General features: G+C 41.4%; 1 protein-coding gene across 2 annotated transcripts in view; it reads left to right on the top strand.

The window, feature by feature from the left end:
* DOCK11 (dedicator of cytokinesis 11) overlaps positions 1 to 25,148 on the top strand; it is a 137,147-nt gene that overhangs the window by 61,125 nt on the left and 50,874 nt on the right. The window contains exons 29-39 of one of the 2 annotated variants that reach the window (XM_040628795.1): positions 1,843 to 1,926; positions 2,773 to 2,884; positions 3,418 to 3,456; positions 5,022 to 5,200; positions 10,224 to 10,340; positions 11,912 to 11,987; positions 12,549 to 12,658; positions 14,850 to 14,961; positions 20,817 to 20,883; positions 22,329 to 22,376; positions 23,727 to 23,869. In XM_040628795.1, coding sequence (XP_040484729.1) covers positions 1,843 to 1,926; positions 2,773 to 2,884; positions 3,418 to 3,456; positions 5,022 to 5,200; positions 10,224 to 10,340; positions 11,912 to 11,987; positions 12,549 to 12,658; positions 14,850 to 14,961; positions 20,817 to 20,883; positions 22,329 to 22,376; positions 23,727 to 23,869 — 1,087 coding nt within the window. The remainder of the gene's footprint in view (positions 1 to 1,842; positions 1,927 to 2,772; positions 2,885 to 3,417; positions 3,457 to 5,021; positions 5,201 to 10,223; positions 10,341 to 11,911; positions 11,988 to 12,548; positions 12,659 to 14,849; positions 14,962 to 20,816; positions 20,884 to 22,328; positions 22,377 to 23,726; positions 23,870 to 25,148) is intronic. The other variant, XM_040628803.1, reaches the window with a different exon arrangement.

Below are 25,148 nucleotides of genomic sequence, written 5' to 3'. Positions count from 1 at the left end.
GGGGGGGGGGGGGAGGCTGTCTCTGAAATCCCATTTCTCATACATATTCAAGATACAGTGTGAGTGGCTGTTTTGCTGTAAGCAGAAACAAGATATGGTAGGAAGACCAGAACAGGAGGGATTATGACCAGGAACCGTGAGCAGAGCCTAGAGGAAGAGTTCCCCTCGACAAGAGTTGAGGGTGTTACAGGTAGAGGAACTGTGAGCAAAGAGGAGGAAAGATGCGTGTCCGGGAATGGTTTAGGGAGGAGCGAGAAAGTCATTGTGCAGAGCATTCAGGATGTGTGGAGGTAGGGCCAGGAAGCCCGTGTGGTGCCAGGCGATGGGAGGCCTCGAAGGTCAGGCTAGGAATTTCGATTTTGATCTGTATGCCATGGAGAAAGACCAGTGATTGGTGAGGATAAGTTTGCTGCTGAAATGCTGGCAGAAGTGAGGACAGCAGAGTCAGGCACCCAACTAGAACCTCAGTCCCTTCCCCTTGTCTGCCTGGTAGAGGCCATTCATCTCTGAGGCTCAGCTCTGCCCTCACCCTCCCATGGCGTGCGTTGAGCGCCCCTTCTGTGGTTCAGCCATCCTTTCCATACTTCTGTGGTACTTCTCACCGTGCTGTCTTTTAATTATTTATTTGTCTTTACCATTGGATGAGCGTAAAGACCGTGTCACGTTCATCTTTGTGATTCTCTAGAACACTGCCTCAGTCACCGTGAGAAATGAGATGCCAACAGCCGGTTAATCAAATATTGAGTTCCTTGTATTTCACAGAAATAGTGTGGGCCCTGTGGAGAGCACCAAGAGAAAGAGAGACTTCCTATTGTCCTGTCTAGGTAAAAAGGGAACTAATAAGTAAAATACAAGCGAGCATAGAAAAAAATATTTAACAAGGGACTTGTGGGCCAACATGGCTCAGGAAGATGAGGTTTCACCCAAACGTTGAGGAATGGGTAGGATTCAGCAGAAGTATTGCTAGAATTACTAGCTAGGCCTGGCCCGAGCACAGACCCCGAGGTGGGAATACACAGCGCATCCGGAGCGGATAATAAGCAGATGAGCTGTGTTGGGCGGTAAAACGGGAGAAGTAGGTTGGGACGACATTGTGAGTGTCCTTGAATGCCAGGCTAAGGAGTTGGAAATGATAGTAAAGGCAATAGGGAAATAATGAAAGCTCTTGGGAAGGAAGGTGACATGATTAGGGCTTGGACTTGGAGATGAATCTGGAAGCAGATGGACGAGGAGGTGACTGGTTCGGAGGCTTCCTGGAGTTGTGCGCTTGCCCCGTGATGAGAGCCTTAACTAGGGCAAGGACAGTGGGGTCCTCTGGACAGCGGTGAGGGCTGTCACGGAGGAGGGCTGTATGAATAGGCCAAGACTTCATGGAACACAGGAGAGCCTTCTCTTTGGGTCCGAAATGCTGCCATAGCCAAACCCCACTTTTAGTAGCTAACTGATCACTGTACGCTTCACTTTTAGAATTGACCAAAATGAGACGGAGTAGCCGAATAGATTGTACATATGTGTATGTATAGGTGTTTACATGTCTATATACGTGTATATGTATATATATGTTTCTAGATCTATGGGTATTTGTGTGTATATATATGTATATATGTGCATCTCTCTATATGAAAATTGTACAGTTGGGACCCAATTCCAACAATAAATCACTTACCCTTTATCTCCTTCTTTAAGGCCACCTGCGGTAAAACTCTGAAAGCCATTATTTTATTACCTGTAAAAGTGAGAATGTCGTGCCCTTCCTGTGCCACGAACTTGAAAATGTTAAAAAGCTATCCTTGCCAGACCTCCACAATTATGTCACTGTTCATTTTGTTTTGGTTTCTGTAGCGCTGTCTGACACTAATGGATAGAGGATTTGTTTTCAATCTGATAAATGACTACATATCTGGATTCAGCCCCAAAGATCCTAAGGTAAGTTACAAGGACGTCCCCGTAGCGGCCGTCAGACCTTAGAGCGTGAGACCAAGGGTGATAGTTACTCTCCGGGGGATTTGGAGCTGCTGTTTTTGTTTAGGTACTTTGAGTATAGCTGTCCCTCAAGGCAGGGGCTACTGGGTAGTGTTTGGGGAGTCCCCGAGACCCCCCACAAGTTCAGCGGTGCGCTGGAAAGACTCACAGGACTGGGCATTTGGTTCTGGCAGTCTTAGTCACGGCTGAGATTCATGACGGTGACACAGTGAGGATACGCAGCTGGAACAGTAAGGGAAGAACGCATTAAGTGGCGTCCTTGGCGGTTCTCACACAGGCTTCCCGAGCGCCCGCCCTCCTCCCTCCTGTGAAGGTTGCACGTAGCACAGCCTTCCTCCCGCAGTGAAAATACAGCCACACGCGTGCAACACTGCTGTCCAGGGAAGCCCATTTGAGACTAGGAGTCTAGGTGGTTTCTTGGGGGCTGGCCGTATATTGGAGATGGGTCAAAATTCCAGAGGCGGGAAAGGGAAAGAAAGCAGGTGTTTACAATAAATCACATCGTTTGGACAAACAGTGTAAGCAGGCTGTCAGGGAAGGCACAACCTCATCACGTAGGGAGCATTTCGAAATCCAGTTTCCCAAATGCCAGCCAACAACCAACCTTGCGAGCAGGCTTTCTCTAAAAGGAGAGCCTGCCGCGTTAACTCTTTCCTGCGCGGGTCACATCTCAAGGTGTGCGTAAAACAGCGAGCACTTCTGTGTGGGAAATTAATGCCCTGTATTTAATTATTCAAATAGTAAATGCCGACGACAAAGGGAGTTCATGTGTCGCTGCTTTCCGTTTAGGTTCTGGCTGAATACAAGTTTGAATTTCTGCAAACGATTTGCAATCACGAACATTACATTCCTCTGAATTTGCCAATGGCATTTGCAAAACCTAAACTCCAGCGCGTTCAAGGTATCTATTTGCATTTTCCATCATTGGAAATGGTGCTTTTCTATTCGGGGGGGCTAGCGCTAGCGTAGTGTAACGCTTTCTAGGTAAACCGTGAATTGAAAGGTAACCTCAGAATCGTTACCTGTCCGAAGATACGTTCGTTAATGGTATTCTGCACGTGCTTCATAGTGAGAGTGAGAGTAGTCGTAGCGTGGAGAAGGAGGCGTATTACCTCAATGGCTGCTTAACCAGAGAAGTCAGATAGTAGTAAAATTGCTCTCTACATGTAGTAGTGTTTGGACTCTTACATGAGACCGAATTAAAAAAAAAAAAAACCAAAAAACCAAAAAACATAGAAATGCATTTCTGCTGAAAGGAACGTCAGAAGAGAAGCGTAAAGGCAGAGTGGAATTGTAATTTGTCGTTATGTATTAAATGTATGAAATGCCTTCAGTTAACACCATTGCTAGTTTTATTGAATGCTTTGTTGTGTAGCACTATTCTTATGTTACTATGTTTTTTATTTGTCCCTTTTCTTTTCATATATTAATTAGATTTTTTTTCATTTGCGGTGGACCGTTTGACTTCAGTAGGTAGGTTTAACTCGGTTCACTCTAAAGTGGTTCACTGTCTTTAAAAACAATTGATTTGATGAATGGCTTAAGATGGACGGGGAGGGGCTTTGCTTTTCACAACGTCCCTAGCCACAGGGAGGCTTTAGGCTAACGACTCAGAAAACCGAGGACGCGGTGTGTGAAGCAGTATTACCTGTTTCCTATTAGAGTAAGCTTACCCAGTGATTGCTAGAGGAATCCGTTTGCAAACAAGTTCCTGCTCAAGGCAGCGTGAGGACCGGACGGTGTTACCTGTTCTTTAAGCGTGTGTCCTCTCTCCCGGGCTTGCCTCCCTTCTCTCTGACCCTGTCTAATGACTGCTTGGCCGCTGTTTTGAAGGTCTGGATGAAAGTCCCCGATTGGATTTATTCAAATCACTGCAGTAAAAAAAACAAACAAACAAACAAACAAACAAACTTAACTGCCATTGCAGAAGCTACCCCAGATAGAGCCGCCGGGGTTAGTCACGACTGGCCCTTGTGCGTGGAAAGTGCTCGGGGATTCACGAAAGAGGAAACTCAGCTGCCTAGAGCATGTATGGCTCAGATGCTTCCCCGGGATTTCTTGGTAGCTGTGAGGATGGCAGAGAAAAGAGGGGATCGACAGAACATCAGGATTTTAGGATTAAATCTGACTACTCACAGCATTTATTATGTCCTAACTGAATACGTGGCATTATATAAACTGCGGAAGAGCCCCCCCCCAAAAAAAATTGAAAACGTGTCCTTTAGCTTTACGGCTTAATTAAATTCCAGGGTAGAGGAGAGGAAATAAAGATTGTGCAAATCTACTGTAGAAATGACTAAACTTGATCACAATCCCTTGGGAGTAGTTACAAGGCAGGTCCCAACCAGGAGATTAGCAGCTGGGATTTAAAATGGACTGAGGTCTAAAAGGGAGTGAAAGGCATAGTCTGAAGTGGTGATTTTCTGAAGTCAAAAAAATCTGTATTTGCCTGCTGATGAATTGGGAGTGAGACGAGGCTGTTTTTCTCACTGTTCCAGTATCCCGTTGTATTTGGGCCAGTATGTGACATTCACTAGAACAGTCCGCAGTGAATGCCATCAGAATGATTCAGTTGTCTTTGTCTTCCTTTTCCTCCTCTGCGAGTGTAAACAGATCAGTAACTCAAGTATCGTTGCATAGAATCAGTCCAATTTGTAGTTGTAACCAAATCTCTTCAGATATAAAGACATGTGTTAAGATATTGCCAAATACAATATTCTTTCATTCTGGGTTCAGTATTAAGACTCCTAAGAGTTAAAAAGAATCTAGGAAAAAGAAATCTAGGGACTATCTTACCGACTGAAACGATCATTAATATTACAGCCCGAACTGTGAGTGCGCCTGTCTTGTAAAAATTTTGCATGCTCATTCTACATGACAAAAGAATTGTTCACATTTGTTAAGAATAAAATCTTAGTAAGAATAAAATGCTCTTGCTAGCATGATCACATATTACTAAATAATAAATATGGTATTTTAATGTTAAGGTAATTTTGGATTATTTTTATAAATGGGTTTTACATTTCATTGTACTGCAGATTCAAATCTTGAATACAGTTTATCAGATGAATATTGCAAGCATCACTTCTTGGTTGGTTTACTTCTGAGGGAAACCGCCATTGCCCTTCAAGACAATTATGAGATCAGATATACAGCTATTTCTGTCGTAAAGAATCTTTTGATAAAACATGCATTTGACACTAGATACCAACACAAGGTAAGGACGGCCCTCTAATCAGTATCACGTTGGTAAATTTCTGCTAAGATTTTACATTAAAGATGACGTGCTCAGTAAGGAACATAAGAAGAGCATTGATGAACTTATTTTTATAAATAACATTTGTTTCGGTGTTAAGTGATTAGGTTTTAAAAATACTGTTGAGGGGCGCCTGGGTGGCACAGTCGTTAAGTGTCTGCCTTCGGCTCAGGGCGTGATCCCAGCAATCTGGGATCGAGCCCCACATCAGGCTCCTCCGTTGGGAGCCTGCTTCTTCCTCTCCCACTCCCCCTGCTTGTGTTCCCTCTCTCGCTGGCTGTCTCTATCTCTGTCGAATAAATAAATAAAATCTTTAAATAAATAAATAAATAAATAAATAAATAAATAAATAAATAAATAAAAATACTGTTAACTATTGACGAAAAACACCGGTTTCTCAAATCGTGTGTAAAGAACAACATAACTGCCTCATGAGTCGTTACATAAGCTAATTAGGCTTTTTAAAAAATCATATACGGTTGTAGCCATGTGGACGTCTTCAAATATATTTCTTAGTATACCTCCTCAAATATATATCCCTAAATCAATTATATTATCGATTAAGTGATTGATAGTAAGATATGTTCACTATGTCAAATATGAAATAAGTAATATGAGATTTTCTTCTTACTGAAAAAATGTGGGTGTGGCTCTAAACCTCATAGACATTGTACATTGTGTGTGTGTGAAGGCCATAGCTGCGGTTGCTGTTTGCTGCACCTTTAACATATATACGCAGGGGACGCCTGGGGGGTTCAGTTGGTTAAGCGTCTGCCTTCGGCTCAGGTCATGATCCCAGGATCCTGGGATCCAGCCCCGCATCGGGCTCCCTGCTCAGCGAGAAGCCTGCTTCTCCCTCTCCCTCTGCCTGCCGTTCCCCTTGCTTGCGCTTTCTCTCTCTCCGTCAAATAAAATCTTAAAAAAAAAAGTTGAAAAAAACCCATATATATTCAGATCTTATTAACATTAAACCCTATGGGCTAAAAAATGTAGATTGCAAACTCTGTGGATTTAGAATAACCTAACTTACGTACCTAGAATCAAATGGCTCAAGGTAACGTCATATTATTTCATAATTAATATTTTGTCCTTTGGTTTTTACATTCAAATACGAATAAAAACTAGGGTATCCTTTTTTACTGTCATTGCTTTGGAAGGCGTACTGGAGACAGAGCGTATTCTTTTTCTATAGCATTCCCGTTTGTCCTTGATAAGCAGAAGGTGCCTGCCAGCTACCTCCAGTTATATTTCTTTAATTCCTAAGTGGTTTTTTTACTTACACATTTTGCCAGTTTTCGTCACGTGATTCTACCTTAAAGTAGATTTGAACTCAGTGTTAAGATGTTATTTGTTCCTTGCCACTGTTTGCATGGGTTTCTGGCACGTTATAACAATAATAACATATTCCCATTGCTCCGTTATGTGCTATTTTCATTTTTGTGTGTGAATGTCGATGTTGACGTAACACAAGGTAATGAGTATCATGTATCTAAATGAAAGGCTATCTCAAAGGGCAGCCATTCCACCCCAGCTTTGTCAAACCTTTAAAACTGCCAGTTACCCCTGGGTTCTGGTGAGCTGCTGCTTATGCCTCGTAGTGCAAGAAAGGATCTTAGGCAATGTGGCAGAAAATGTCTCTAGCCATGATTTCAAAGGATTCCTGGGAAAAGCACCAAATGAACTTCCCCTCCCAGAAGCAGGAAGGTGTGTTCTTTACCTCTGCCTCTTCAGATGAAAGTGCAGGAACATGGGATTTCACGGGTGTCTTATCTAGAGGTAGAATTTGAAATATTTTCTAGCACATATTTGGACATTATTTCCTTTTTAAAATTCTGAGATGTTACAGTACACACACACACACACACACACACACACACACATAACTCTTATTATCTGTAAAAGTTCAACACTATGCCTACTTGAGTATTTGAGGTTTGGGAGTGTGGGAAAGATTGAAACGCCAAACTCATTACCCCTTCGGTGACTTCTAAAGCCCTTTTCTCTTTGTTCAAAAGCTTTAAACAGCTATTAAATGAGTATGGGATTCCCTCTGCTAGAACCTGGCTTCATGGGCCTGGTTAACCAAGGCTTTAATTCCTTTCGCTGTTGGGTCCAAAGAATTCACAGGTGGCCTGAGTAAGGGGTCATTTGTCAAATACATTCAAGTAAAACATGTTCGCCATTAATGGTGACGCCAAGGTAAGGGTAGAGATGGACGCTTTAGGCTTCCAGTGTTTTTATTGGGTCCCCCGAAGTGACCCCAAATAAATATACAGTCAAGGAAAAAAAAATGCTTCCTATGGAAAGGCTGCTTTTGAGATACCCTAGTCATACCCCCCAACCGTGTTGCTACTCTTCGGCCCCTCCTCTAATGAAATTATCAGGGTGTCACTCGTCCCTATTATGTGCTACTCGTAAACTGCTTTGGGAGATCTAACTTGTTAGAATGACTCTGAGACCTCTTCTCTACTCAGAACACAAATGTCCAGTGACTGATGTTTGCCCCGAGGTCTGTATCTGTTCCTGTAGCCACTGCAAGAGATGGTCACACCTAAGAGAATTGCACTTTTAACTTGGGTCGTGAGCAAATTTTTTTCCATTCTCCCCCCTGCACTGCTCCCCACCTTCCCACCATTTTTTTTTTGGTAATCCATGTACATGGTTAAAAAATGCCTCTCTCCCATTTCCTTTTTTTATTTTTATGTTCAGTTAGCCACTGTATTTCTCTCCCATTTCATCCCAATTCATCTCTCCAGCAGTAGCTACTCTTATCAGTTTCATATACATACTTTGGGCATGCACAAGCCCATATAGATATATATACATACATATGTATATATATATATATATACACATAGGGAACCATTTTGCATTTTTCTTTTGTTTTACTTAATACATCCTGAAGATTGGATGTACCACTTAAAAAAGTCTGCATATTATTCCATCATACGGATATACCTCGTTTTATTTTATTTATTTATTTTTTAAGTAGGCTCCACACCCAACGTGGGGCTTGAACGCACAACCCTGAGATCAAGAGTCGCACGCTGAGCCAGCCAGGTGCCCCTGGATAATGCCTTATTTTAAACTGTCTTCTAGTAATACATTCTTAGGTTGTTTTCTGTCTTTTGCGCAGGCAGAGCTTAATATGTTTTACACTGTATGTTTTCCCGTGTTCCTGTTCCCCTGAGAGAGTTGTAGTGTCTCCTTTCCTAGTGAACACTATCGAACACAGCAGACTCCTATCTAGAAGCTATAGTGTTAATAATAGCAGCTAAAATTTATTGAGGACTCGCTACATGTCAGACACTATATTAAATACCTCACCTGAATTAATATCATTATTATTATCCCCATTTTACGGAAAAGAAAGCAGCGGCTCAGTGATTTAATCACAGTCAAGGACCAGCAGCAGGAGACTGGGAATTCATACATGTATAAGGTCCAAAATCTGTGTTCTTAGCCGTGAGACCGTAGTGCCTGTCAAATCCAAAGTGAAACACTGAAACACTAGAGAACTGCCAAAACAGGGTGACCACGATGGGGAAAAGTCTTGAAACCAAAGCCACGTGAAGAATAAAGGAAAGTCATTCGGGCCGCTTAGCCTTGCGAAGAATGGATTAAGCTGATCCGTGGTAACAGCTTAACTGGAGAGTTGCCATGTACAGTTAGGAAGTGGCCTGACTCCCTGTAGTCCCAGAGCACAGAGCTAAAGGACCCTTCTAACAGAACCCAGGAGAAGGCTGGAGTGTGAAAGTGAACCATTTGTCAGGGATGCAGGGAAGGGCCATTCCTGCCTTGGGCGGGAAGTTGGACTCGATTGTTGGTTCTCAGACCTATGTGCCCATCAGCACAAGCTGGGGCAGAGTCCCAGAAATAATGAACAGTATGAAAAATTGTTCAACCTGAATAGCAAATGCAAATTCAAGCAACAAGGAAGTACTATTGATCTTCTGTATTCTGTACATTGACTCTTGAGCCCTAGAGGCCTCTCTAAGTCTCCAGAAAAAACCTCCCGAAGTCATGAAATGTGAAGGGCAACTTTTATGCCATTACATCCACTGTTTTTGCTGACTCGAGTGTATGTACGTGTCGGGTGAGGAATGTCTAGAGCTGAGAGAAGCAATAAATATATTTTCATATAAGAGGTACCGCGTTAAGACTACTAGTGGCCAGGAGATAAATAAATACATTTATTTACAAATATATCAGTCTCCTAAGTCTTAAACAATTGACTCAAGGGGCCAAGGTCGCATTATCTTAATCGCTTTGGTGAAAACAACAACAACAAAAAATGTTTCTTGAAAGAATAGAGTGACTCACCTTTTTTTTTAAAAGATTTGAAAGAGAGAGAGAGAGAGAGCTCATGGGAGCACAAGCAGGGGGAGGGGCAGAGGGAGAGGACCAGCAGACTCTACGCTGAGTAGGGAGCCCCATGCAGGGCTCGATCCCAGGACCCCAAAATCCTGACCTGAGCCGAAACCAGGAGTCTGGCCGCCCAACTGACTGAGCCAGCCAGGCACCCCAGTAACTCACCATTTTTTCACTTCTTCCATCGACTCATCTATTCCGCTAAGCTGTATTGAGCATCTCCCGTCTGCCCGGGCACTGGGGTTGAAGCGGTGAACAAGACAGGCACGATCCCTGTGCTCATGAAAACTCAACCCTCGCTGGACTTGAAGAACAGGACTGATATCATCTGCTTTCTAGGTCCACTGCTATTTTTAACAGAATGAACTTTTGCCTTTTACTTTATGTCGTTCCTGAGGGATGTGATTCGACTCCGTATCGTGCGTAAATCCAAATACCAAGAAAGTTCTGTGGCTATGGGTTCGGAGGCTTATAAGCATAGACAGCCTCATGCTTCACTAATTTGCTGCGGGTTTTAGTCCACTTTGAGCCTTGAAACTGATAGATGGGGCCAGCTTTATGTGTGATGTGGACATAGTATATACCTACTAAGCTTTGGATAATTACTTTTCAGAACCAACAGGCCAAAATTGCGCAACTGTACCTGCCGTTTGTTGGACTGCTCTTGGACAACATACAGCGGCTAGCAGGCCGCGACACCTTGTACTCCTGTGCAGGCACGCCTAACTCTGTAAGTAGTGACGTGCTTCCACTGGCGTTTCATCCCATTCCATTGACTGCGTTTGGAATTGTGATCATAGGCTGTATGGTCTCTACCTTAATCATTACTTTTCATTCCATTTTTACAGTTAATACTTTTTTTCTAGAACAGTGATTCAGAGCCACCAGGTGCCCCTGCTTCTCCTACTTTAATGTGCATACTGATCAACTGGGGGTTTTGTTAAAACCGAGACTCTAACTCGGTAGGCCTGTGGTGGAGTTTGAGACTGTGCGTTTCTAACACACTTTGGCCTGCTTCTGGTCCAAGGACCACACTCTGAGTAACAAGGTCCGAGAGAATACCAAGAATCCCTTGCACCCAGTGTTGTAAGATTTACTTTACCTTCACACTCAACCTGAAAACTGAAGGAAGGATTCTTCACTTCCAAAGTGTGAGGCACCGGGGGGAAATTGTATGCCTTTGCTTCTCCCTTCCTGGGACAGCCTCCTTTTAGCTCTTCTGTGAGTTGCTTTTAGCTCAGCACAACTGGTCTGTGCTTTTTTCTCCCTTTAGAATCTTAGTGTTAAAAGGAACTTCAGAGGGTGACCAGTCTCCCATTTGGCAAAACAACATTTTGCCTTTGTAATAATTAAAACTCTCCTTCTCCCGTTAGACCTAAAAGGTTTTCTTATCTACTTGTCCCAGTTTTGCCTTCTTAGAGATCCAGAGCACACATCTGTTCCCACCTCCACGTGATACCCCTTGCACGAGTGCCTTCTAAGTTTTTCTCCCAACCAGGTATCTCCACTTCATCTTTTGTCCTTCCCAAACCCTTGACAATCTTGGTTACACTCTTCTGGATATGCTCCCTTTTACCAGTCACCCTATTAAAGTGTGTGCTATGCTTTGTAGTCTGCCCAGAGGGACTATCAAGTCCTGCCCTGCCCCCACTCCGTGTTCCGAACGGCCCAGGATCACCTTCCCGCTTTCCGAGGTTCAACTGCGTCCTTTACACCTCCCTTTGGAAATTACCCCTATCAAATGTCCTAGTCGATTCGTCCAGGCGGCCTGGGGTTCCCGAGAAAGCTGCTTTTAAGCCTCCCTGCTGGCTTTATTGCCTAAAGCTCCCGATTTGGGACATCAGCTAAATGTGGGTGCTGCATTATCTCCCTGGGTTTTAGGCTGGTCTTTTTCACAATCGCAGTAACTCACGCTTACGCTCCCTCCACAACATTCAACAGTGAGATGTGGAAGTATTTTACTTCTCTGTTCTTTCTTCTGTAGCTCAAATTCATCTAGGGCTTCTGGTCACACCCCTCCTAGCATTCAAGGAGGATTACTGAGCCATGATGGGACTGCAACCGTTGCCGCTTTTACCAGGCATCTAGGGTTCTGCTACTCGGCCAGAGGTCCTGCTTGCAAAGTACACTAGTGCCCCGTTTTTAAAGAGACGTCACCTAAATGCCAACGGTGATACCTGGTCCAGACTTTGACAGTGAGCTTCGTTTAGAGTTAGGGTGCCCTCTCATTCTGTTAATTCCGATTTCTCATCCTCGTGTACAGATTTGTTGAAATGACAGACGTGTCACATTGTGTTACAGGCATCCAGGGATGAGTTTGCATGTGGCTTCACTTCACCTACAAATAGAGGGAGTCTGAGCACTGACAAAGACACTGGTAATTAAGTCCTTTCAAGATTATACATTGCATAGTTGTGTAGGAAGGCACCGTGTACTGCTCTGTATTTTCGAAATACGTCATCGTAACAACTCTACATAGCATGGTCTCTTCTGAAGTTTAATTAAATCTGACTCACACTTGCAGCCACTTTTTTTTTTTTTTGCTTAAGTTTCCTTATCTAAGCTTGTTTAAAATGTAGCTTTGGTATATTGACAAAATAAAGGCTAATGAGAAGAACACTGGTTTCCGATCCTATCTGTCTCCGTCTTAGCCAAGACACTTCCCTTTTCTGGGCCCAAGTTTCCTTATCTGTAAAACTCGCTCTCAAATTGTGTGGCTTTCATTTATTACTTCCGGGGAACCTCTTGTAGTTTCATACGTAGTGAACTATTTCAAGTGGTTTAAAAAAGTGGTGTTTTGATATAAAATAGAAACTTCACATTTTAGAAGACCAAGATCTATTCCCTAAAATCTATCTTTCAATTAACCCAGTACTTATTTTTAAAAATATTCTTTGACTATTCTTCTGGTTGTTAACAAGGACTTGGCTTTTTCCAGCTTATGGGGCTTTTCAAAATGGACATGGAATCAAGAGGGAGGATTCAAGAGGTTCCCTCATCCCAGAAGGAGCAACAGGATTTCCAGATCAGAGCGGAACTGTTGAAAATGTAAGAACCTAAATATGAGGGGTAGCCCTAGGGATATGCTAGGCTACAATAGTCTGTCTTTTTAGATAAATAAAAGGCTCTCTACCCTCCTGTAGTCTGTCTGGATCTGTAAAAAGCACCCCATAATTCTTGGATGTTGCCGTGGTTGCTTCCTGTCATGGCAGCTGCTACTTGGATATTTAAAACTGTTTATGGAGGATAAGGCATTCATCATTAAGAGTTCTAACTTTGAATACCTCCTTTAATCCTCGTACACTGTAACCTGTTCTAGAGAGGGAAGGTTCAAGTTTAAAATATCTAATGCACCTTGTCATTTAAATCCCTTCTTGGCAGGGTTAATTCAGCCTTTCATTCTTTTGTAAGAGTAGTTAACATGGGAGAAAAAAAAATTAAGCCTCCAAATTGATGATCTCAGCATCCCATCATCACTTAATCAGAATATATTCTCTAACATTAAAATTTGGGATATGTCTTCCTTGAGACAGAGAAACCTCATTTTATTTTATTTTCATTTTGAGACAAAGGAAGAGCAAGTGGTGGGGGTGGGGGTGGGGGAGCGGCAGAGGGAGAGGGGGGGAGAGAGACTCTTAAGCAGGCTCTACACGCAGCACAGAGCCCAATGTGGGGCTCGATCTCACGACCCTGAGGTCACGACCTGAGCCGAAAAAAAGTCAGACGCTTAACCCCCTGAGCCACCCAGGCTCCTGAGAAACTTAATTTTTTAAAAAAGATTTTATTTATTTATGTGACAGAGAGAGCGAGAGAACTCAAGCAGGGGGAGCAGTAGAAGGAGAGGGAGAAGCAGGCTCCCCACTGAGCAGGGAGCCCAATGTGGGGTTCGATCCCAGGACCCTGGGATCATGACCTGAGCCTGAGGCAGACGCTTAACCCTCTGAGCCACCCAGGCGCCCTGAGAAACTTCATTTTAGACCAATAAAGCTGTGTCATGCTGCTACGTAGATTCACAGAATCATATAAAATTAGGGTTGGAAGGCGCATAAAAATAATAAATTCCCACTCATTTGTGAATGAGAACTGAGGCTGTGACTTAGGACAACCACACAGCTATGGCAGGCCAGACCTGCATCCGGGTTTTCTGATTCCAGCAATGTTTCTCCTATATCGTGGCTTTCTTAGCATGCATCAGAATCACCTGGGGGGGCTTAATAAAAACAGATGGCTGGCCCTCACCCCCCGAGTTTCTGATTCAGTCTGGGATGGGGCCTGCTAATTTGTATTTCCAAGTTCCCAGGTGGTGCTGATGCTGCTGGTTGGGAACCGCCCCTTGAGAACCACTGGAATATACTTCCTTGAGGCTTGGGGTAAATAGTAATTTATTCACAAAGGTTCCTGTTTTACATCATTTAGAATTCTGTCAACAGACACTACCCTAGGTAAGGCAGATAAAGAACAAAGAAGCTAAATGACTTGCTAATAATCACATAGCTAGCAAACATTCAGAACCTAGGTGTTTTGCTCCAAGTGAAAGTTTGTTCTTAGTAAATCCTGGTTTTGTAAATGCGTATCTCCAGCCCAGTTTAGCTCAGCTGTGGAAGAACTGGCTTTTAATAAGGTAAATTCTTTAGATTAATACTCTATTCATATAAATCCCCAAATAAGTCAGATCTTGTCATGCTTAACAACTGATATTTTAACAAGTCATTAAAAGGAACATCACTAGTTTGTAGAAGCTGTAGTTTTAAATTATTACTGGATTCTTCATCATGTAATTATCTTGTAATATTAGCCCTTTTTAAGAAATACAGATTTCCTGACCTATTATTTGTAGGTTGGATTTTAATTAATAAACTCTGAAAGGCTCAAATTGAAAGAGCTTAAAATGTTTCTGTGCTTCCATATACCTTAGTTAAGTTCCTCCTCCATGTACCAGCTATTTTTCCTGGAATAGTCACATATGGTTTAATTTTTTACTACTACTAAAACACATTACAGGAATGAAACACACTGTTATCTTGGTGAAGACCCCCAGGTAATTTCTAGTGGCGGTGCTCTGTGCGGTAGCAACAAAGAATGATTCCGCTCTTTTACCTTCCAAGTGGGATAGAAAATTTGGATTTAGGCTTAGAATTTTCCCAAACAGGACTAATGATGCAAATAGTTATTGAGTTAAAGGCTATGGGAAACTATAGTACCAATCTTGTTTGACAAAAGTCCTGTCTTTCTATTACAGACCCGACAGAGTTCCACAAGGAGTAGTGTATCCCAGTATAACCGATTGGATCAGTATGAAATCAGAAGCCTCTTAATGTGCTACTTGTATATAGTAAAAATGATTTCTGAAGGTGAGTTACCAGCTTATGAAGCATGGTCTCTACTTGACATCCGCCCTCACAGGTTCATGCAACCAGTATTTGATCATCACCTGTATGTAAAACACGGGCACATTAGAAACAGATCGTTGAAGACTCTGGCCTTAAAACGTTCCTCTACTTCTAACTTAAAATAGGTTCATTTGGGTCATACAGGTTTGATTCTTTGAACTATTTTTTTAATTATGTTATGTTAGTCACCATACAGTACATCCCTAGTTTTTGATGTAATGTTCCAGGATTCATTACTTGCGTATAACACCCAGTGCACCATGCAATACGTGCCCTCCTTACTACCCATCACCGGTCTATCCCATTCCCCCACCCCCTCCCCTCTGAAGCCCTCAGTTTGTCTCCTGGAGTCCATAGTCTCTCATGTTCATGAACTATTTTTTTTTTAATTTAAAAATTGATTTCTAAAATGAAACAGTAGTTTTAAAAGTGCTAAACGTATTTTTTTCATGCAGAGCTTATATGCATTAAATGACCAATGTAAACAGAAGGAAATAATAACTAGCTTTTATTTGACCCAGGATTTGGAAAACCAAAAGCAAACAGAAAGACAGGAAGGGTTCTCTGAGGGTCGGGAACGCCGCTGTTATCTTCGTAGGCCAGCGCACAGCACTGTGTGGTGTCAGGCTGTTCTCCAGGCTCCAGGTTTTCCCCCTTAGCATACGGTTGTATTCTTTACTAGGATTACCAGTTCTTGATATGATAGAATAACCAAAGGGTTTTCATAAACTGTGTGTCCTCTGGAAGTCAAATCAGAAGGTTATCTTATTCCCAAATATCACATTTACTTACACAACTCCTTCCCTCTTCTTCCTTTTCTCAATATTTTTACTAAAAAAACATGTATGCAGGAACGAAGAACATAAAAGCACCTGGGTTCTGATTATTGTAATCATTATATTTTACTTATTTTCTATTTTTTGCTTTATTTTAAATATTTTTGTTTTTAAATATTTTTAAATATTTTTAAATATTTTTAAATACTTTATTTTTAAATATACTTAAACATGTTTAAATATTCTATTTTAAATATTTTAAATATTTTTGTGTTTAAATATTTTTGTATTTAAATATTTTAAATATTTAAATCTTTTAAATAAGGCAAGCTATAAAAACATTAAATAATTTGATAATTATCAGGGACCTTAAAAATAGCTATATATGAATAATAAATTCTAGAATATATTAATAAAACAATAGAAAAACAGCTATAATCCTTAAATTCTAAGACTATATAATTTAGAGTAAAAGTCAAAGATTATATTGAGACTATATGATGTACCTCCCTGTTTTGGTAAAGAAAGAAAGAAAGGGAGATCATTTTTAACCCCGGTGGTATTTCATTCTGAGAGATAGTGGATCAGTCAGCCACAGCTCACTGTTTTTGTCTTCCTACAAGGTGAAAAGTGGGCAAACATGGAAAGTGACTGCTAATGTGTACGGGGTTTCTTTTTAAGGTGATGAAAATATTCTAAAACTGGGGTGATGGTTTTACAACTCTTTGAAAATACTATGAACTATTGTGTTGTGCACTATGTAAATGGGTTTTCTGGCACATGAATTCTCTTAGTAAATTTGTTTTTAAAAAAAAGGCCTAAGAGACACCTGGAAAAAAAAAAAAACAGAAAAAAAAAGTCGCTGAATACCACCACCACAGCCCAGGGAAATTAAGTTGGGGGCAGGAGGAGAAAAAAAGGAGGGGGTGGGGAAAGGAGTGGGGGGGAATGCACTGCTACTTCTCCTCTCCTCCACTCCAGTAGAATGCTTGTGCACACACGTGCATACACAGGCACACGTGCATGCGTGCACAAGCAAACACACTCTCACGCCATATACTGTGATAACCAGGGACAAGTCTCTGGCTGCTTTTTTAATGTCATGGATAAGACCATAACTGCTTTGTTTCTTGAGAACTTCACGGTTCTGTTCCTCTTCTAAATGTTGACCTTGCTTGCTGAATATTTGGTTTTTTGCTCTTTAGGTTTTTCTTTCTTCTGCTCTTGCTTTTTGATTTTTAAAAGCACATTTTTAATAACTAGTATATAGTCCGTGTCACATCTCCTCTTTATCTTTTGTACATGTAAAGTCATATTCATTTTATTCTGAAAAAATCTGCTTCTGGATCTTTCTCAATGGATGCATTCTAGTTACTTTGTCTTGTCTGGTAAATATTTTAGTCACTCTATATGCATTTAAATGTTGAACTTTTGTAAGTCCACACTCTTCAGGTCCTCGCTTGGCTTTTTTATTGGTTCATAAACAGTAGTAACTTAATTTCAACAAAAAGATGGCAGACCTCTACACTTTTATATGGAAGTAGAGGGATTCTAAAGAATGAATTTCCTTCTCTATTTGTGGCTCTATTCTATTAACTGGCAATAATTCACTGTTTCAAAGTCTTAGTCATTTGCCAAACTTTTTTTGTTCTTATTATCTTATTATTTCCTGAGAAATGGAATCAGAGTCAGGGGTAATCAGTTACACAGTCTGAATTGACAGGAAGACTGTCCTCTCATAAAAGAAAAGCATCTTCCTTGAGAGGATGAGGGAAAGCTACTTTCCCCCTCTTCCTGGCTGTATTCTGGCTTTTCTCTTTATTGCAGACCCCGAGATGGAACTTTGGGTATCACCTTGTGGCTTATCGGCATCATACCCTGTACCTGTAGGTTTATTAGCATTCTTCACAGTGGATCGTCCAGTGGAAGGTGTCTGGGTGCAATCTCTTACAGAAAACCCAATGCTGTATTTAGCAACACCACTCTTTGATCTTCTTTTCCCACTAGCTTTTAAAGTATAGTCAAAGGGAAATACAGTTACAGGAGGCTTTTCCTTACTCTGTGTAAAAGGGGGAAATGAACTTCCGTTATAATCAGGCATATTGTCTTCTGAAGTTTCAGATATGACTTGAGTAGTGGGGTTTTCTGTGTTAGAAATACTGGAAAGGCTCCAAGAGAAGTCCATCTGAGTTTCACACTTTTGCGAGGACGTCTTCTGTGTGGAGGTCTTCTGGGTGAAGATCTGTTTCCTTTTTGGCTGGCCAAGCTTGTCTTCAGGAAGGTTTGAAACATCTTGAAATCCATGCCCGCTTTGAGGACCAAGTGTAGATGTTACAGGAAAACCTCCAGGTGACTTCTGATGGGCACTGCTCTCTGTGTTAGGCTTAGCGCTATTAGAAGAAATCTTCTGGGAAGAGGTCTCTGGCTCCTCGAAGAGGTCCTGACTATAAAACGGAATCGAAAACTTAGGACTTCGTCGTCGTTCCTTTTGTCCAGATGTCGTCTGTGATTGCTTTATCAATCTGCTAGGCAGATGCACCGGAGTTCCTGGGGAAGGCTCCTTGACCGAAAAAACTGGCACGGACCTTTGAGTACAGGGAACGAAATCCTCATCATCGCTATCAGAAAAAGAAGGGTGAAACTGCTGCTGATTCAGTCTTGCAGAAAGCTTTTTATTTTCTTCTCTTAACCTATTCCTTTCTTCAGTAAGCTCAGCAATAAAGTGAAGATTTTGTTGTTGGATATCATAAAATTCTTGCTGTAGTGTGTTCCTGTAGCTTTCATTCAGCGTACAGCGGTCACATACTTTTGCATTTAATTGATCTCGCAAGTCATGAATGGTGCTGCTAAGGACTTTCTGTTGTTCGGTCAGCTCTTTAATTTTGGTTATGGAGCCCGTCCACCTTCCGTCTGCCAATCGCTCTTTCCTCAAACTGGCTAATTTTGCCTGTAAACGGTGTAGCTCTTTGTCATGAAGCTCTTTTAGCGTGAGCCAGGTTTTTTTAAAATCGTCAGACGACACATCACATACACTAAACCGTAATTTATCTCTTCCTGGAGGTTTCTTACCACCTCCCCTGTCTCCTCCACCCATGTTCCCAGCCTGCATCATGTCTCACCGATTTGGGATTTGGAAACGGTTGAGACGGGCCAGCGGCTTGACAGCGCTACCGCCGCTGCCGAGAAAATGGCGGAGGAGCTGCTGACTAGAGTTAAGCCGCGGCTGGGATGAGGCCTTTACCCCTTTTACAGACCTTCTGCGAAGCTGCCTCTGGGCGCAGGGCTGGCGCAGGGGTGGTTCAGGGATGGGCAGAAAGTCCCGGTGTTTTGGGTGGAAAGGAAGCCCCAGCTGTTTGGCGGGAAGAGCCGATGCGCGAGACCGTTAAGATGGCGCCTTCACGCCAAGCTTCGACGAGAGGCAGAGAGGCCGGAAACCCAGTGGCTTCTGGGGGATCCGGGCTTCTCCGAGCAGCGGGGCAATCCAAGGCAGGAGTGGGGGGAGACTGGAAGTCCCTGCTCGCTTTATTTTTTAAAACAAATCTAATTTGGTGCTATTTTAGCATTTTATTCTTGAGGATCAGTGTTTTGCAAAGTAGCAATACTCGTGGCTTTAAAAACAGTTGGAAGTAAAGTCAAAATCCCTACAGTCCTCCCTCCCCTACCCCCCTCCGTTTGGCCAACATTGTCTTGTCTTCCAGCCCTGTCTTGCACCCGTTGTAGCTGGGTGGGCAGTTTTGTCATTTGCCACTTGTGTGATGCCTTTAACTTTTTACATTTAAGAGCTACTGGCATCATTAGCTATATCTGAGGAACATAAAAAAGCAATGGACAGGGGCGCCTGTCTGATTCAGTGGGTAGAGCGTGCAACAGGACCTCGGAGTTGAGTTCTAGCCCCACTTTGGGCATTGGTATTACTTAAAAATAAAATCTTTAAAAAAATAAAAAAAGAATGGAGAGTTGAGTGGCAGCAGTATTTTTCTTTCTTTCTTTTTTTTTAATCTCAGTAAATCACTATGTTGGAAGTAAAGAAGCAGGTCAAAAGAGAAGTATATGTGATAGATTTAAGGGACTTTTATATCTGGAATAGTTCGATATATCCATGTGGATATATGGTTAAAAGATAAACAGGCATGTTTTTAAGAGTTTATTTGAGCAAAAAAATTGATTAGAATCAGGTAGCATCCAATCTAGCAGACAGAGAGAAGTCCTGAGGAGCTGTACAAAATGAAAAGACTTTTAGAGGTAGGAGGAAGCTAGAGCAAGGAAGTTTATATAGGGAAAGAAAGTGGGTTGGTTATTGCAAAGTCACTTTTGTTTAGGGGATGCCAGGGCTCTATCAGGCGGCTTACCTTACTAGTGCTGATCAGATGATTCCCAATTGACTGGTTTAAGATTCCATTCCTGGGAGAGCAGAAACTGTAATTGTCTTGGTTTGGTGATGTGGGGCGGAGCATAAGCAACTCCATTTTCATTCAGGCTGTTGTTTTGTTTTTAACTCGCGTGTGTGTGTGTGTGTGTGTGTGTGTGTGTGTGTGTGTTTACATACCAGGGCTTTCAGAGTTTATAATGCAAAGGCAAAGAGGAAAAAATAATCTCTTCCCCTAAAGTTTAAAGTTCTCAAACTTTTTGGTTCACAGAGCCCTTTGAATAGCAGGCAAAGGTACTTGACCCTCCATTCCAAAAAATATGCATAAGCACACCATGTTGCATAAAATTTTAGGAGGTTCATTAAAAACCCCAGGTCTCTTTCCCTTCCTCTGTCTTCAGGGATGATATGAAAATTAGTATCAGCCATCCAAAAGAATATTTACAAAGTAAATAAAAATAATTGTTAAAATAATTACAGATAAAGCAATACATTTGGAATTAATTCAAACAAATACAGTGTGTGTATTGAGCTGAGAGTGAGCTGAGAGAGGAGGATGGATGAAACAACTGGCTGTGAGTTGATGGTTGTGGAAACGAGGTTATTGGTACTTTGGGGTGTACTGTGCTATTTACTTATTTCAAGATCCACCACTTTATTTATTCCATTTTCAGATACTCTCCTAACTTACTGGAATAAAGTGTCTCCTCAGGAGCTCATAAACATTCTCATACTTCTAGAGTAAGTTATATTAATTTATTTTCATAAATTCTCTCCTTATTTGGGGGTTAAATGTTACCTTTTTTCCCCCAACAGCCTATTTGCTAATAGGGTAGGAAATATTCAACTATCTTGGTAGCATCGAGGCTAGCACACCGGTGCTTCATGCAGATGGAAGAAAACATGGAGATGGAATACTTATGATATCAGAGAAATTAGCTAATAATAGACCACCGTTCAGCCCAGCAGCAGTCTCTCTGTGATCTGGAAAACTAGAAGTGGCATCAGCTGTCCAAAAGCATTCATTTGGAGCAGATGCTGGCTTTAATGGAGCAGCTTCAATTACTGGAATTTAGAATTTGTACTCCTTTGTAGAGCTGAGTAATTCTACCAGCTTCAGAAATGCATATATATATATATTTTTTTTTTCAATCTCTATTCCAAGGCGGTTGGGGGAAAATCCAGTCTTGTTTCCTAGGTGGAGGTGGGAAGTTGTCCGATTGTTTGCTGAGCTATCTGTACATCCTTACTGAAAGCTAGAAGAAAAATTAGAATGAAATCTAAGAAATTTTTAGATAAATAGCACACAGGGGCTCCTGGCTGGCTCAGTCGGTAGAACATGTGACTCTTGATCTCGGGGTCATTGAGTTCAAGCCCCACTTTGGGCACTGAGCTTACTTTAAAAAGAAAGAAAGAAAGAACACGCATAAATGATGTTCTTATGTGCATGTCTTTCAAAATAAAAAGAGGATAATCGGCGCATAGTAAAGTCTTCCAGAATTTTGCAGAAAACATCAGCAAACAAAACGGCAGTTACAGTTTTCAAAAACTATGCCAAAATATTTACTCATGAAAATATATGATGTTGGGGGTTTGCTTCAAAAGAAATACAGGAGGTAGGGAGGGTGGAGGGAGAGCAGGACACCTGCTCAGAGTAGAGGATAAACAAGAATGGCCCTAAGTTGATAACCGTTGAAGCTGGTGGGTGCTGGGTACATGGGAGTTTAGTATGCTATCCTCCCAATTTCTGGATGTGTTTGAGATTTTTGATTCATACAAGGTATTTTAATGCCATTATAAAAATATAGCAATTGCTCCAAGTTTTAGGGCTTAAGAAACTTTTTTTTTCTTTTTAGTTATTAATGGCTAAACTGGAGATCTTTGCTATGAAACGTTTTAGAGCACAATGTGGAATCATTTGCATTGACAGGCTTTTTAATGTCGTTAGAATTGTATGCGAAGACATGGAGCTTTTTGTGGCTAAGGTAGTTGTAGCAAATAAATCTAGAAAGCTGTAATATGGCAAACCCACAAGTAGTTACGTGTATATGTCTGTATACCAAAACATATTATTGTAATATGTTTTAAATAGGCCATTCTTTGTAACACGTGAATTTTCAAATATTACTTGTTAAAATGTGAAGCATGGCACTATTTCACTAACGTGCTGTTGTTTTTCTTTCTAGAGTATGTTTGTTTCACTTCAGATATATGGGGAAAAGAAACATCGCAAGGTAATTCCCGCCGCAGTTTCCACTTTTTTTCCTTCTCTTCCAACAGATGGCAGTCTTGATCATGCCACGTAAAACCGAGATTCTTCATTTTGCGATCACATGAAGTTACCTGTGATTTATTTAACATGTTTCAACTCAAACCGTAAATTAAACTAGTGTGAACTGATATATTTTTAAGTTTTCCGAAGGCTAGTGGTTAGCGTGACACGCGGAGTTTCTGTTCTAATCCTAGAACAGATGCTTGTCTTTTCTGAAAGAGGTGAGAAGGGGTTTAGATCCAGGGCAAGGCAGGAAATCATAAAGTGGGGACAACTGCAAGGTCTGCACTTTTATCAACAACCTGTCAATATTGACTTCAGTTGCTAAGGTAAATAGAAATCCGCAACAGCAGCTGGGACACGCATCCTCTATTAGCTGTTTTCTTCTTTCGGCCACCTAAGTCTTAATGAAATAAATACTTCAAAACATGTTTGAGGGACCCTAAGGAAAAGATGCCTCATTTCAATAAGATCTATTTTTGGGGGGTAGAGTTAGGGAGCTCACATAGAGTCCTTTTTTAAAAGTTAAAGTCCATGGCACTTCCAGAAACTAAGCAGGCGCTTTGGGTGGAGTTCCTAGCTGAGTGTCGGCAACATCCCGATAGTGGGTGATTCGGGTGAAGATTCCACTGTCTTTCCCGTGACTCGGAGCCGGCACGGTAACTACCACCATGAGCCTTAATCTCGACGATTCCGCTGGCTCTCCCACTCTGTTTACTAGAGGACAGACCAACTCTTTTTCTTCCTGAGTTCCCATATGACCCAGCTATAATTTTTTTTAAGGGAATCTTAAAACTGAAGGAAAACAAAAGTTGGCACACATGCTAGTAACAGACATGTTGAGTAAACATGTCTGATCCAGGTTTAACTCCAGGCCAGAAACAGATTCGATTGGCATTCCTTCTCGCACACCTAACCCCGGGAGTTCTCCCCACCTCGTTTCCACTCTGAGCAACCCTCTCACTATTTTTCCGGGACTCTCGCCCTTCCTCGCCTTTTGACAAAAGACTGAATCTTATGGAGTGTTGGCACTTGACTCTGATTGTTTTGAGGAGAAGGAGGGAAGTAAGAAGCTTTTTCTAAATTCTTTAATTATATTCTCATAGCGAAAACTCTTAAATATACGCGAAAACTGCATACAATTTCCAGTGCTGCCTCATTTAAGCTAAGTAATAGTAGATAGAATATCGAACACAGTATACTGTTCATGTGGAAACCTCATCATTTATTAGTTTTTTTTTTAATTTAAAAAACTGAACATTGGGATCTAGTATTAGAGTACTCCATTTTCTAACTTTAGGATTTATTTTAGGGTGCATGATGCCTGGCTGTCAAAGCACTTTGGAATAGACCGAAAATCGCAGACCATGCCAGCTCTTCGAAACAGATCGGGGGTCATGCAGGCCCGACTTCAGCACCTTAGCAGCCTGGAAAGTTCATTTACACTTAATCACAGTAAGTGCAAATGTGGGTAGGATACCCATTTGAAACATACATGTAATGCTATGTCACCTTGAGAAATTCTAGCTTCAGTCACCAATACGATTGGAAATGACTTCGCATACGTGGATCTATTTGCATATCTCTGTGTTTATATTCAATCCTTTCGTCATACAGGAACATCTCCTAAAATATGCATGGATTTTCCAGTGATTTTTAGGTAATGGTAGTTTCTCTCTTAGTTCAGTATTAAAGAAACTAAGTTTTTCCCACTGAATTGCTGTTCTCATCGTATTATTTTACACCGGATATCCTTCATTCCTACTATTAAACTTCAATGCAAATGATGGCATCTTAATGTAATAGTATCTCTAATATTTGTTTAGTCTGTGTAATATCTGTTCATTCAATGATTTTAAGGGATTACACCTGCCGAGCTGACTGCAAAAATGAAGGACCTGTAAACACTATTTTGCCAAAGGTATATTTCACCTGTGTTGAAATATTGACAAGGAGAATAGGACAAGGAAAGAAATGTTGACCAGCTGGGAAAGCTAGAGGGTTATGTAAATGGAAGTGATCCTCTGAAAAGCAAATATTAATAAAAAGTCAAAGAGAAATCTTTCATTTCCATATAGTCCTCTGGAGGTTGCAGAAAAGGAAACCAGCCAAACTGGCTTTGTGATAAGGACTAATAATAAAAACAAATGTCTTGAGCAGATGGACCCTGAGCTAATAATAGACTTAAGACCTTTAAAAAAAATGCAAGTTTTACATCCTTCGGCTTTGCTCTTGTCACTTGTAAAAATACAACGGACCTAATTCCTTCAGTCCGCCCAGATGCTTTGTTTTTCTTCTGATGTAGAAACAAGTCCCCTAACATCGGCATAACTAGAAACATCTGGCCATAGGGCACCACATATGTGAGGTCACCGTTCTCATTTTTGCACACCTAATTTCCTCTCTTATTCCTGCTTACGTCACCATCATTTTCCCTAGTTACATCACCCAAGTTCATCCCTGAAATCTTGTCTCCAAAGAAGCGGAGACACCTAATTATGTGTTGCAGGGCTGTTGGTACAGAGCTGAAGTAAGAATGAGTGGAATCGATGAACCAGGGTCATATTTGATTAAGGAATAAATACAGTGAGGCTTATTAGGTCTGTGGATATTGAGAACCTCCTTTCTTCTTGCTCATCTCTCCCTGAGTCTTTGGGGGGGAAAAATCATTCAAAACTGTCATGTGATTCTCTGCATGGGGCAGTTTTTAATTTCCTTTTTTTTTTTTTTTTTT

Source organism: Ursus maritimus, assembly GCF_017311325.1.
Source record: "Ursus maritimus isolate PB19 chromosome X unlocalized genomic scaffold, ASM1731132v1 scaffold_X1, whole genome shotgun sequence".
Taxonomy (NCBI): Eukaryota; Metazoa; Chordata; class Mammalia; order Carnivora; family Ursidae; genus Ursus; species Ursus maritimus.
The sequence above is the reverse complement of the archived record's forward strand: the minus strand, read 5'-3'. Positions and strand labels throughout refer to the sequence as shown.